The sequence below is a fragment of the Sabethes cyaneus genome, chromosome 2, assembly GCF_943734655.1.
Source record: "Sabethes cyaneus chromosome 2, idSabCyanKW18_F2, whole genome shotgun sequence".
Lineage (NCBI taxonomy): Eukaryota > Metazoa > Arthropoda > Insecta > Diptera > Culicidae > Sabethes > Sabethes cyaneus.
Genome location: NC_071354.1, coordinates 125141531 through 125155303, shown reverse-complemented (window position 1 = coordinate 125155303; position 13773 = coordinate 125141531). Strand labels below are relative to the sequence as shown.

The 13773-nt window shown below is 39.4% G+C and overlaps 1 protein-coding gene across 1 annotated transcript in view; it reads left to right on the top strand.

Annotated features, from left to right (window-relative positions):
• LOC128734139 (vacuole membrane protein 1) overlaps positions 1 to 11882 on the top strand; it is a 118192-nt gene extending 106310 nt beyond the window's left edge. The window contains exons 4-5 of the mRNA XM_053828175.1: positions 11056 to 11362; positions 11419 to 11882. Coding sequence (XP_053684150.1) covers positions 11056 to 11362; positions 11419 to 11838 — 727 coding nt within the window. The 3' untranslated portion in view covers positions 11839 to 11882. The remainder of the gene's footprint in view (positions 1 to 11055; positions 11363 to 11418) is intronic.
• Positions 11883 to 13773: the final 1891 nt, after the last annotated feature.

Here is a 13773-nt window from a genome sequence, read left to right as displayed (position 1 = left end):
CACGGCTTTTTCCCAGGAAGGTCTGTGACTACAAATTTACTTGAATTCACTTCTTTTTGCTTACGTGGTATGGACCGATGCCTTCAGGTTGACGCTATCTACACCGACCTGAAGGCTGCATTTGACCGTGTGGATCATGGAATACTTTGTGCTAAATTTAATAAACTAGGCGTCTCTGTTGCGTTGGTAGCTTGGTTAGAATCGTATCTACGCAACCGGAAAATTGCTGTAAAGCTGGGCTTATCCCAGTCTAGCTGGTTTACTAACAATTCTGGAGTTCCCCAAGGCAGTATTTTGGGACCCTTACTGTTTTCGCTATTTATCAACGATATTACAAAACTATTACCACCCGGCACACGACTATTGTATGCGGATGACACCAAAATTTATCAGCTTATTACTTCTTATGACGACTGCACTAGACTTCAGATGCTGATCAATTTGTTTTCTGACTGGTGCTGCCGCAACTACATGAGTTTGAGTATTGCGAAGTGTACTGCAATCAGCTTCCATCGTAAAAAACAGCCCTTAATGTTTGACTATCGTATTAATGGGATAGCGGTTGAACGCTGTGATGTGATCTCTGATCTCGGAGTTGTGCTGGACACACAACTAACGTTTAGGCAACACTATTCTGTAACTGATACCTTGGTGTGTCTTTACTGTGTGTACCGGGAAAGCTCAGTAGCAAGAGACCCTGTGACTATGGTCCCAGGATCGGCTTACTACTGGGTAATCAGAGGGGCTTCGCGAACAAACGTGCAGTCGACTTTCACTTTCCTTAATGTCTGAATGAATTGGGCTATTGTGATAATTGAATGTTTGGGGATTGGAAAGAAAGGAACTATTGAACTATTTTTATTTTATTGATTTTTCTATTGTGGGTGTGTATGTGTGTGTGGGTGTGGGTGAGGTTGGAAACCGGTACGTACCGCTGTCGCTACTGCTGCTGGTCGAGTTTTCCGCTGCTTTCTGCTTACGGTTCGGGGGAGGCTGGGAGACGTTCTGCGCGCGCTTCTCACTGCGCTACTGACTGCTGGCTTCGCAGTCACTGCTGACGACGCCGCTGGGTTCAAGGCGACGCTGGCCAGTGCTAGTCCGTTCCTTCTGGTCTTCCCTCTTTGACGGAGATCGACAGGCCCAGGACGATACCGGAATGACCGTGCCGAGAGGGGAAAGTCCTCCTTAGTAATTATGGCCCAAGGCCAGAGGACTGCCGCTGGTCCTTTACGGGTTAGACGTAGCGAACAACTAGGCTCGCTAGGCCGATCGTGTGCTGACCTTCAATGGCAAACCGTCCCACGGTTGCACAAACAATTTATGGTGTATTCAAAGGTCCTGAATAAATTCAAAGCCACTCACAACACTCACTAGCACTTTTAACTGTTTAAATTAAGCTGTTTAGCACACGACAACCAGAATATATCTCAGCAATGGTGGTCCTTTTAGCCACCACGAAACCTTTTCGCGGTATTTTTCCCCGCATATGGCCGCATATTTCGCGCAGTTTTTACCTTGTCATTCAGCGTATAACAGTTTTCCCCACGCGTTAGCTTTTCTGTCATACTTATCGGTGGCTGTCGTTGCACCACCCACTTGTACCCACTGTGTTACGTATTTAATGTATAGTGTGTTGACAATATTTTAATTATTTATTTATTTATTAATTTTACTAACCTAACTAACCTATTTTGACAATTTTTAACATTTAACTAACCCTACTAACAATAACCCTAGAAACATGAAAGTATACAAAACATTCATGCACATATTAAAAAACACAGACGATCCTGTAACGCTCGGTTACAATTCAATGATCGTAAACAAAGCAAATCGACAACTTGGTTTAATCCTGAGAGTCGGTAAGGAATTCGAGAACCCTGCGACTCTACGCATCCTCTATTGCTCTTTGGTGCGTTCAATTTTGGAGACAGCTTGCGCTGTGTGGGACCCGTATTACGACAACTGGGTAAAACGCATCGAGCGCGTGCAAAAACAGTTTGTTCGTAGGATATGCCGTACACTGCCATGGAGAGACCCTGACAATATGCCACCATACGCTAATCTCTGCCTCCTGCTTGGTATTACTACACTTGAACAACGACGAAAGGAAATAATGGCTCAAACGGCTCACAAAATTTTAACTGGTAGCTATGACTGTCCAAACATCCTCTCAATGCTACAACTACACTGCCCTCTGCGCCCACAATGCCATCAACGTTTGTTATGGTTAAATACTCATCGCACAAACTATGGCCAACAGGAACCTATCCGTCGCCTTGCTTCATCATACAACAGTGCTGCACACAACTTCAATTTTTGATTTTTCGTTATCTGTTGCCTGTAATGTGAACTGTTTGTAGTGAGTAAGTTATATCTATGTATTATTTATGTCAAAAAGATGCTGGGTTTTTGTGCCGGCTTGAAAATTGTCATCCATGATTTTCAAGGTGGCTTTTCCCAGCCATATTCATATTCATTAAGACACTCCAGTCGGATGAATTTAATAAATAAATAACAAATAACAAATAACTTCGAAAAAAGAACGCAATCTGTACAAATAAACGCTGTTAAAAGTTCAGATCAGATAATAAAGTTTGGAGTACCTCAAGGCTCCATACTTGGTCCTGTCTTGTTTACTCTCTATGTAAACGACATTTTTTTACTGCCTCTAAAAGGAAAAATTCAGCTATTCGCTGATGATGCAGCCATAGTATATAAAGTTGAAAACTCAGAAATACTTAAATACAACATTGACCATGACCTGAAATTATTAGACCAATATTTTAATAAAAATCATATGGCTCTCAATGTTAAAAAAACAAACTTTGTAATTTTTGGCTTGAATGGTAATATACCAAGAATACATGTTTCTCTACGTGTAACTACGATAGAACAATTCCAATACACCAAATATTTAGGACTTACCATAGATGAAAGATTAAAATGGGCCGAACATATCCAATCTATTTGTTCAAAAGTCTCTCCATATGTGTTTGCCCTGAAGGAAGCACGATATTTCGTTTCTGAACAAACTGCATGGAAAATATATCATGCCTATATCAATCCACATCTGCTTTATATGAATTCTCTTTGGGGGTCAGCGGCTGCACTCTTAAAACGTTACAAAACAAATCAATAAAAATAATTAGAAAATTACCTCATTTACATCCCACAGCCGAATTATACAACGAAAAAACAGTGTCACTTTCACAAATGAATAATTTTGAAATTTGTTGCTATATTTATAAAATTATCAACAACCTTATTAAAAATAATTTGGAGCTATTACGTGCTCAGGAAATACACAATACCAGAATGAATGCTAATTTGGTTCCTATAAGAACTCGTACACAATTTGCGCATAACAGTACTACCTGTCGTGGTATTTTGTTGTATAATAATTTACCATACAACATAAAATGCTTTGAGACTATTATTGAATTTAAGACACTTAAAAATTTACCTCTCACAAAACAATGACAACAATTAAGCGATATTCAGCATGTTAGCAACTACCCACCTCGATGAAACCATACGGTACACAGATAATATGGCTAGTCAGGGAGTGGCTCGTTAACATGCTTTGCCGAGAACCTAATTTAGTCCGCATGGCGCTCCTAAGAAACAGTCATCCCCAGAAGTAACGCGAAGGCAAGCGCGGTAAATCTTGCCATCAATATGGGCTCTTAGGAGTTGAGAACAGGAAATGGTTCTCTCAACCATGCACCAACCTGGTGTGGGACTTTTTCGGTGACGTAGTAGCACCATAAATTCCAACTCAACATTTCCATTTTGAATAATCTCCATCCTTATTCCCTACTTTCTCCCAAAAGTGTAATACGTAGGAAATAGATTAAAAATCTTAGTGATAAGTACACACACGAGCACTAACTGAACTCGCCCAGAACCAACCGACAACAGTGTATACTAATACGGTTGAAATAAAAGAACTCTAATAAAGCAAAAAAAAAATAGCCGAGAAAGGTAATTTATGGACAGTGAAAACAATAAAGTTACTAAAGTGCTACCCTGAGGAATTTTATTGTTTTCACTGTCCATAAATTCATCTGTCCACGGTCAAACGCTACCATCAAATCAGTGTAAACAGCGTCAACCTGATCAAGCTGGTCCATTGTCCGGAAGCACAGTGAGGTAAAATGAGGCAGATTTGTGGAAACCGATCTACCGGGATAATCCGTGCTGTGAGGTGGATTTGTGAGGTGGATAAACAATGGTTTACAACATTTTCGAGAAAGCACATAAAGAAGTAATTCCACGATAGTTTTCTACATTACACCTGTAACTTTTCTTAAAATCCGGAAACATGAAAGACGACTTCCGGCAACTGGGAAACTGATCCAAAAGTCTATTTTAATTGTGAACAGCGTTGATCTGGTATAAACCGTGTAAGGCGATACCATCCAATAAGCAGGAACTACTGGTATTAACTGTAGAATTCATGGCGTCAACAAATAGGTAATTGACACGCGGGTGCGATAACCACCTGAAGCTAGCGCGATTATAATCACCGAATAAAAGCATCATCATTAGAGTTCATAAAATCAGAAGTCTTCTCAATTGACGAAATGTGGCGATTTCAATTTCAATTCATTTCGCAAATTCGGTGGAATGTAAATAACATCAATGATGATTTTAGCATCTCCAGTATTTCCTGTTATCCTGTTGCTCAAGTGAATCATTCATTGCAGAAGCCATAGTTTCAGGCTTTAAAAACGGTTGCTTTCATGATAACTTTCTGCATCTATTACACAGGTTTTCACACTAAGTTGTACATAGTGGGATACAGCATAAATTGATTCACAAAAAACAGGTGAGATTAGCCGCTTATAGCTGCTCTCCCCCGAAATACACCCCCTGAAAGATTACATGTAAAAATAAAAAAACCGTTATAGCTTCTAAAAAGAAAAAGATAGAGATCTACAATCCTTAACGAAAATGTGCAACTTAATTTGATTAATAATTTCTTAGAACATTAGAAAGGCGTACGAATCGTTGTTAAAGATCTAAGAGTTTGGCTCTATAACTTCTTTCATGTAAAAGATAGAAATCTTCAATATTCAACAAAGTTTCTAAAAAATGGTTTAGCTACAATTTTTTTGAAGATAGCAACCATTTTTAACTTAAAATCAAGAAAATATTTTTTGTATTTCCTTAACTGCCGCTGGAAGCATATCTGTCCCATGTTACTCAAAGTTGAAAAACTGATTTTTCTAAAATTATTTAGTTTTGATGTTATGATTTGTCCCTCTATGAGATAATGTTGAAAAACTTCACTCAATTTTGTATATAACTTGAAAACATTTTATATGAAAATGTATATGCAGCGAGACAAATATGCGTCCATTTTTCCAGTGGGACAAATTGTCTTCAAATTTTTTCGAGTTTTTCTAGTATAAACACCATGTTTATACTAGGGGGGGTCCACTGTATTGCATAATTTACCTTTACGTGTAGCATGTGTGCCGTAAAGCGGAATTGAACGGATCTGATTTTAAATCAAGTCCGTTTAGACCGAAGCACCGGGAGAGCTTACTCAGTTTCCTAGATGAAATGCTGGTATGCACAGAAATTTCTCTAGAAAACTGAAACCAAATCCTGCCCACCATTCATGAGATTTTGACTTACTCATGAAAATTTAAATTTATAGCTACCTAGTTAGAACGAACGAGTGTTCAAAAATGATGTGATGTCTTTATTTGCGTAATCGAGACATTGGCTATGGATTGCCATAGAATTTGTGGCTGTTATGCGATTATGGACAGCACAGCACTGAAAAATATACACACACGTGCATGTATACATGTGTATATATACGCATGTATGAGAGTGCATGGGTGTATAGGTATGAATGAATATATGTTTGAGTGTTCTATGATGAGTCGGAATTTTCTCTTATACCTATGCTGCCAAACTACAATTATTAATGGGCAGGAAGTTATAGTCAGTGGCTGTGTTTCCTGTGTTATTACTTCATTATTATTATTGTTTTTGCTACTGGTGTTACAATTATAATCATATTCAATATTGCTATCATTTTTGTTACTGTCACCTCTATTGTATTGTTTTGGATGTAATTAATTAAAATTATTATTGTTTTTTTCTCATTTCCCTCCTTTATTAGAGTGATTTGCATGTATTCAACTAACAATATAAAATTGTCATGAATGACGCTGTTTGTCTCCCAAAGACCCTCCTAATGCTGATGAGCTACTGTCGGAGAATCCATCAAGTCGAACGGTGGCAACTCACCGGCGGCCTGCTCCTTTCCATTCTTGCTGCCGTCGTCGCGGTTGGACTCGGTGGATCTCTCGAAAAGCTTCGATATGCATTTTGCTCTATCTATTGTCCAATCCTGGCAGACTTCAAATGGAATTCCACTTCTACCTAGATCTGTTTAGAGTATAGCTCTTCAAGTAAAAGCAGGTATTCGATTATTTGGCTGATTCAAGGGATAGCGGAAGGTTATCCTCAATATACCATCATTCCCACTTCTTAAGAGATGGTCATAGTGCTTAAAATATGTCCATAGAATTCGGATTTTGTCACTTCAATACCATCCTCACAGAGGGTTGTCAACTTCGCTAACATCTTATTAAGTCTTGCTTCAGTAACAGTTTGCACTTAACACGGTATATATACATATCTCCAAGTGAAGTTCTACCTCAGTGGTGCCCAGACATAGGACAATAGGTGTGGTGTGGGCCAAATCAGATCGTCCCAAGAGTCCGCGGGTCGTAATGACCTGTGGCCATTCTTGCGCATAGCAAAATGTAAAATAGGCGGCATCAAAAACCGATTTCCAGTAATTACCACAAGATTTAAACCGTAAAGCAATAAGATCAAAAATTATTAATAAGATCTACAATACGCACGAGGTACTACGATCAAATTGAGTGATCCCTGTGTCATCAAAAAAATTATTCATGAGTCTGCCATCCCTCAAATCAGTCCACGGGCCACACGAATCATCACGAAGGGCCGCAGTTTGGCCCATCACTGTTCTACATGATCCACCATATCCTTTTTAGTTACAGAAATTCTTCAATTTGGCGACTATCTGAAGAGCAACCCGACAAACCGGTTGACTACCGCCACAAATAAATATTTACTGCCACCGGGAATAATACGAGCGAATGCCAGTCCCCATTATATCGCATCTGCTCTATTATTCGGAAGTTCAAATAGTTTTTCGATAGTGCTGAGCGATAATATTCCGCACAAAATATTCGGAAATTAACGCCAACAGTGCAATGATGGCATGTAAAGAAGCGGCTGTGGCTTTTAATGAGCGTAGGTGGTTGAAGAGCGCTGGGTTGCCGACCGTAATGACAGGGGTAGTTAGAGAGATGAGTAGCGTCCTTACTAGCGAGTAGTTAGTAGTAGCATAGGATATGGGCAGACAGAATTTTAGAATCCTCGTGATATTACTAACCCAAAAACTGTAATCAACATGTTAACTAAAACTTCCCCCTTTTCTTTTTCTTTTCTTTTTCCTTGTCTGATCTCTGTCGTTGCTTCCCACGGTGACCCGTACGTTGTCGTGGGGGGCAACGAGGGACCAGCCATAGGTTGAAGACATTGGAGCGGACGACGTGAAGTCAATGTAGGGGCCAAGTTATTACGAATATACGAACAAGACTGACACATGCAGAGAAGCGGATAAACAAAAGGAAGGAGAAGATCAAGATAAGTACATTCATTGTTATTGCTTATACATTATACAATTGTAGAGGGTCTGCTTAGAGTCAATTTCTGTCATCTCTTCTTCCTCCTCATTAATTCATCATCGTCAACGCATTATGGCGCACCGTGGGATGAAACCCAAATCTAGGTGGACGAAAGTAATTACGCTAAAACCGCTAGTCCTAGGTATATAGTATGTTCGGAGTAAATTTGTTATTTTAACTTCCACATTTTTTGGTGTATATGACATTAGGGTGACCATTATAGTAAGCAAGTGCTAAATATAAACATTTTTTTGGCTTAAGGTGAAATTAGCAATCATCGATTCTGACAATTTCAAAAGCAGTTTTTTTGTTTGGCACAAAAATTCTGTTCATGAAAATATATTCGCTGTGTTTGACAAGAAAAAAGCAGTATTTACATTTTTTCAAACAGAACCCCGCGTTTGGGCAAAAAACTGCTTCCGAAATTTGGCTCTCCGACGAAAAGTTAATGACTGCTAATTTCCCGTTAAGTTAGCTGAATAAAATGTTCAGCAAAGTTAAAGAACATTAAATTTTAAGCAGCTATGCCTAAAAAATTTAAGTTTTATCTCTTATGGTTTATGGGCTGCAGCTATTTATAGTTTTTTGGTCGGGGTGGACCTAAAAAATTCGTATTTTTATATCTTCTTTCGTGTTTATTTCTCACAAATCATGCCTTTTGAGCACTTTCACACGCATGGAAAACGCACATTTTGTTTGAAGGAATCAAGTTTCTATCTCCTTCGGTTCCGAAGCTACATGCATTTTTTCTAAAAAAATATATGGTTTTTTCAAATGTCAATAACGTAAAAACTGCTCACAAGCAGCAAATAAAATTTTGTATAAATGTTTAGTAATATATTGGCCTCCGAAATTAATTGAGATCACATCGGTCCAGGTCGGCCTTTTTTTGGTAGACCGTATTGAATATTGAAGTAAAAATTACCGTTTTACTTACCAAAATCACAATTTTTACGTAAATAGAATGGATTAAAAAAGTGTGAATGTATTCAAATTGATCACGATCGGGGAAATATCAAAACTCAGTTGATTACGTTTCGGCCTACGTCTGCGTCGTTCCCTTTTGCTCTGTTCAAACCGTCTGAGCTTGCACAGTGCGCCGTCATATGTACATACAATTTCGTAGGGGTGACCCAACTGAAGGAAAGTAATAGAGGTCAGTAGATCTAGGAAAAGAAATAAACCTAGGTAGAGGTGATCTCTACGGGGGGCTGCCCCCCCGAAGTGGCTGGTGCTTCCGACGGCAAGTCGCCGGCAACACTTGGGGCCTGTTGTCGTCACGCGCTGAATACTATAGATACTATAGTTTTTGGTGGCCTTGTTATTGATTAATGTTTTATGAAAGAGTCTATTCGATTAGTTTTTGAGTTACGCAAAAATTTCTGTTTTATTTGTATGATAGTCCTTATCCCCTCACCACAGGGGTGAGGGGTCTCAAACCATCATTAAAAAAAATCCTGCCTCCAAAACCGCTTACATGCCAAATTTGGTTCCATTTGCTTGATTACTTTTCGAGTTATAAGGAAATTTGTATTTCATTTGTATGGGAGCCCCCCTCCTAAAATGGTAAGGGGTCCTAAATCATCATAGAAAAATTCCATGTCTCCGAAAACACCAACATTCCAAATATGGTTCCATTTGATTAATTAGTTCTCGAGTTATGAGGAAATTTGTATTTCATTTGTATAGGAGCCCCCCCCCCTTCTAAAGTATGGAAAGGTTTCAATTCACCATAGAAAAATTCTTGTCTCCAAAAACACCCACATGTCAAATTTGGTTCCATTTGCTCGATTAGTTCTCGAGTTATGAGGAAATTTGTATTTCATTTGTATGGAAGCCCCCCCTCTTAAAAGGGAGAGGGGTCATTATTCCCCTCCTAAAGAGGGGAGGGGTCTCAATTCACCATAGAAAAAAATTTCCTACAAAAACACCCACATGCTAAATTTGGTTCCATTTGCTTGATTAGTTCTGGAGTTATGAGGAAATTTGTATTTCATTTGTATGGGAGTCCCCCCTCTTAGTGGGACGAGGGGTCTCTAACCATCATAAGAACCTTCCCTGGCCCCAAAAACCCTTATATGCAAATTTTCACGCCCATCGGTTCAGTAGTTTTCGATTCTATAAGGAACATTCGGGCAGACAGACAGAAATCCATTTTTATAGGTATAGATTTGTATGGGAGCCCCCCCCTCTTAGTGGGGGAGGGATCTCTAACCATCATCAGAACCTTCCCTAGCACCAAAAACCCCTACATGCAAATTTTCACTCCGATCGGTTCAGTAGTTTTCGATTTTATAAGGAACAGAGCAGACAGAAATCCATTTTTATAGGCATAGATTTGTATGGGAGCCCCCCCCCCTCTTAGTGGGGGGAGGGGTCTTTTGCCATCGAGAGAACCTTCCGTAGCCCCAAAAACCCCTACTTGCAAATTTTCACGCCGATCGGTTCAGTAGTTTTCGATTCTAAAAGGAACATAGGTACAGACAGATAGATAGATAGTGTATAGATCAAGGTATAGAAATCACTCGGAAAACCGGAAATGGAAAGAAGGTGCGGGCCGAATGTCATATACCATTCGACTCAATTTCGGAAGCTGAGCATTTTCTGTGTGTGTATGTATGTATGTATGTATGTGTGTGTGTGTGTGTGTGTGTGTGTGTGTGTGTGTGTGTGTGTGTGTGTGTGTGTGTGTGTGTGTGTGTGTGTGTGTGTGTGTGTGTGTGTGTGTGTGTGTGTGTGTGTGTGTGTGTGTGTGTGTGTGTGTGTGTGTGTGTGTGTGTGTGTGTGTGTGTGTGTGTGTGTGTGTGTGTGTGTGTGTGTGTGTGTGTGTGTGTGTGTGTGTGTGTGTGTGTGTGTGTGTGTGTGTGTGTGTGTGTGTGTGTGTGTGTGTGTGTGTGTGTGTGTGTGTGTGTGTGTGTGTGTGTGTGTGTGTGTGTGTGTGTGTGTGTGTGTGTGTGTGTGTGTGTGTGTGTGTGTGTGTGTGTGTGTGTGTGTGTGTGTGTGTGTGTGTGTGTGTGTGTGTGTGTGTGTGTGTGTGTGTGTGTGTGTGTGTGTGTGTGTGTGTGTGTGTGTGTGTGTGTGTGTGTGTGTGTGTGTGTGTGTGTGTGTGTGTGTGTGTGTGTGTGTGTGTGTGTGTGTGTGTGTGTGTGTGTGTGTGTGTGTGTGTGTGTGTGTGTGTATGTGACGCTAATAAAAAACAGCAACAACAATTTTTATATATAAGATTGATTCTACTGTATCTAGTAGTATAGTATAAGTGTAGCAAGCAAAGAAATATTTCAGAATTATTTTTTTATAATTTCAGAATCATCTGCCCAGATAGTGGTAATTTCCGGAACCTCCCATCTATTTGGAACATCATGACAAAGGTGCGATATGAAGCCTTTTTGTGGGGTGCTGGAACAGCACTTGGAGAACTTCCTCCATATTTTATGGCCAGAGCCTCAAGACTGTCAGCAGAAAAGCATGAGACTCGAAATATTTGTGAATTAGAGAAACTACACAAACGCAAAGAACACGGTGAAAAGTTAAGCCTCTTCGAAAGCGGCAAATTGGCAATGGAAAAATTTGTAGAAAGAGTTGGTTTTCTTGGAATTCTTCTTTGTGCAAGTGTAATAATCATTTGATTTCAAAAATTGTTTATTTTTCTAATTCGTTTTTCTTTTAGATCCCGAATCCTCTTTTTGATCTTGCTGGAATTACATGCGGACACTTTTTAGTTCCATTTTGGACGTTCTTTGGAGCAACTCTTATAGGCAAGGCGATTATTAAGATGCACATACAAAAAATATTTGTAATAATTGCTTTTAATGAAAACCTGGTAGAAAAAGCAGTTGACATGTTAATATTAGTTCCAGTTTTTGGCAAAATATTACAAGAACCTTTTAAATCCTTTTTACAAAACCAAAAAGATAGACTTCATAGAGGATCTGCCAAATCTGCTCAGAATTCATCAAACATAATTCAAAAAGTATTCGAATTTCTAGTGATTGTAATGATCTGCTTCTTTATTGTATCTATTGTTAATTCGCTAGCTCAAAGTTATCAAAAAAAATACAAGAAAAATAAAAAAAATAAGACAATGTAAATTGCATTTAGCAAACAGCATTCAGTAATGAAATAAAATGTCATTTTAATTTTGAAAAAGATTGCACTATATTGTTTTATATTTTGTGTCCCTTATAGAAAGTACTAGGTACTGGTTGCACAGTAAAGTAGCATTTTCCGCATTTTGTTTTGTCGAAAATAACATACGTATGCTTGCTTCGATAAAAGTAGGCCAATGAAAAAACACCGTATAAACCACCCTATGGCAAGTAACCATTTTTTTGGGTACCAACCGTGGATTATTGGCCTTGCCAGCGTTGCTGATATTGTTCAGGGTTTTGCGTGAGAAAAAAAGAAAGGGAAGTATTTTTGCTTTTGTCAACACTCACGCGTTGACAGTTCGGCACGAGATTTCCTGTAAGTGCGAGCAGCCTACGAAATCTCTTTCAACGCTGGCAAGGCCAATAGTTACTATTCGCTATGACGGCGCCGCAGTGGAGACATCTACATTAGTTTCGAGTATGCGTGAAGCGGAATAGCGATTTGTTAAAGAGTGCAAAAGACAGAAATATGCTGGAAATAATTTTCACGCATTCAGCTGCGGGCAGTTCTGTAAGTGGAAAAGAGGTCGTGCGGTGCCGTCATTGCGAATATATATAGTTATATAGTAACTATACCGTGGATACCGTGAGTAGAAATGAAATAGCACTTCGTCGCTACATTTCACTCGACAGCCAGCAGTTGGTTTTGGGCCCACTGTAAAATTTTGAACCCAGAACATGCTCTCGCTGTCACTTAAGGGCCAAACAGAATGCTGCGTCAACGCGTCCGTCAGCGTTATTCTGACAGTTTTTCCGTGGGTTTACTGTCAAATTGACGCTGACGGTTGCGTTAACGCTGCATTCTGTTTGGGCCTTTACTGCAGCCCGATATAGAGATGACAATATAGGGTGGTATAAACTTAAGAGAGAATTCTACCTGTAGAGTCGTGCCTTTGGTTCGTAAGATAATCTCAAATTCACATATTCAATTAGCTGCTGTTTACATTGAAGATCCAATAAGGTTTTGCAAGGTGACGTCACGAATGAACCGGAATGAACGCAATTCACCCATTTGACATCCACTCGTGGTTTGTTTACTATTTGTTAGGAGAACGTGATATGCATAAATTGAAGTTAAACGTTTTAAAAGCGTATTATCCAGCAGTGTCGCCCTCCAAACTACTCGGAATGGCAGTTTTTGTGCTTTTCTGACTTGCCGTTAAGCCCTTAAGCAATATTCAGTTTCAACTTGTTAACCCATGTTCCAAGTCCATGTAAACAAACCACTGATAGAAGTCAAAGAAGTGAGGTTATGCTCGCCCGTGCAAAACCTTATCACGAATGAGCGCGCATCGCTTTAACTTGTCTTGTTCACTAATACAAGTAGCATATGAAGTAATTTGCGGTTTCGTCACCAACGAGAATGACATTTGCTGAGGATCGCTTATGTAGGAGTGAGAGGGGAGCAAAGAGTGGAGGAGAGGATCCGGGAGTTTGGAATTTGATGTTGTTGATATTACTCCTACTGCAAACAGCCTCAGCGAGGGCCTCAGCTAATGTCAAAAAATCTTTATATGTGTGCGTGGTGGAATACTTCATAGTATAGTGCAGTTTAGTAAAGTCAGGGGTGTGAAATTGTCAAAATTTTGCAAACTAAGGCTGTGAACCATTTCGCGAAATTTTTAACTTTTTGGTTAAAATTTGACAGTACGATGGTTTTTCGAAAATAACCCTGCTCGGGAGCATGGTTAGCACAATGGTTAGTTTAACATCCATGGATGGCGATAATTTGGAACCAACCAGCATATCGAAAATAACACGTAATAATAGTTAAATTATAACTGAAAGGCTGTTTAACTGCTTTCTAATTAGTTCCAGTTGTTTTAAAACGAATCAACCTTTAACTAGGTCCCAGTGCCAAAGGTACCAAAACC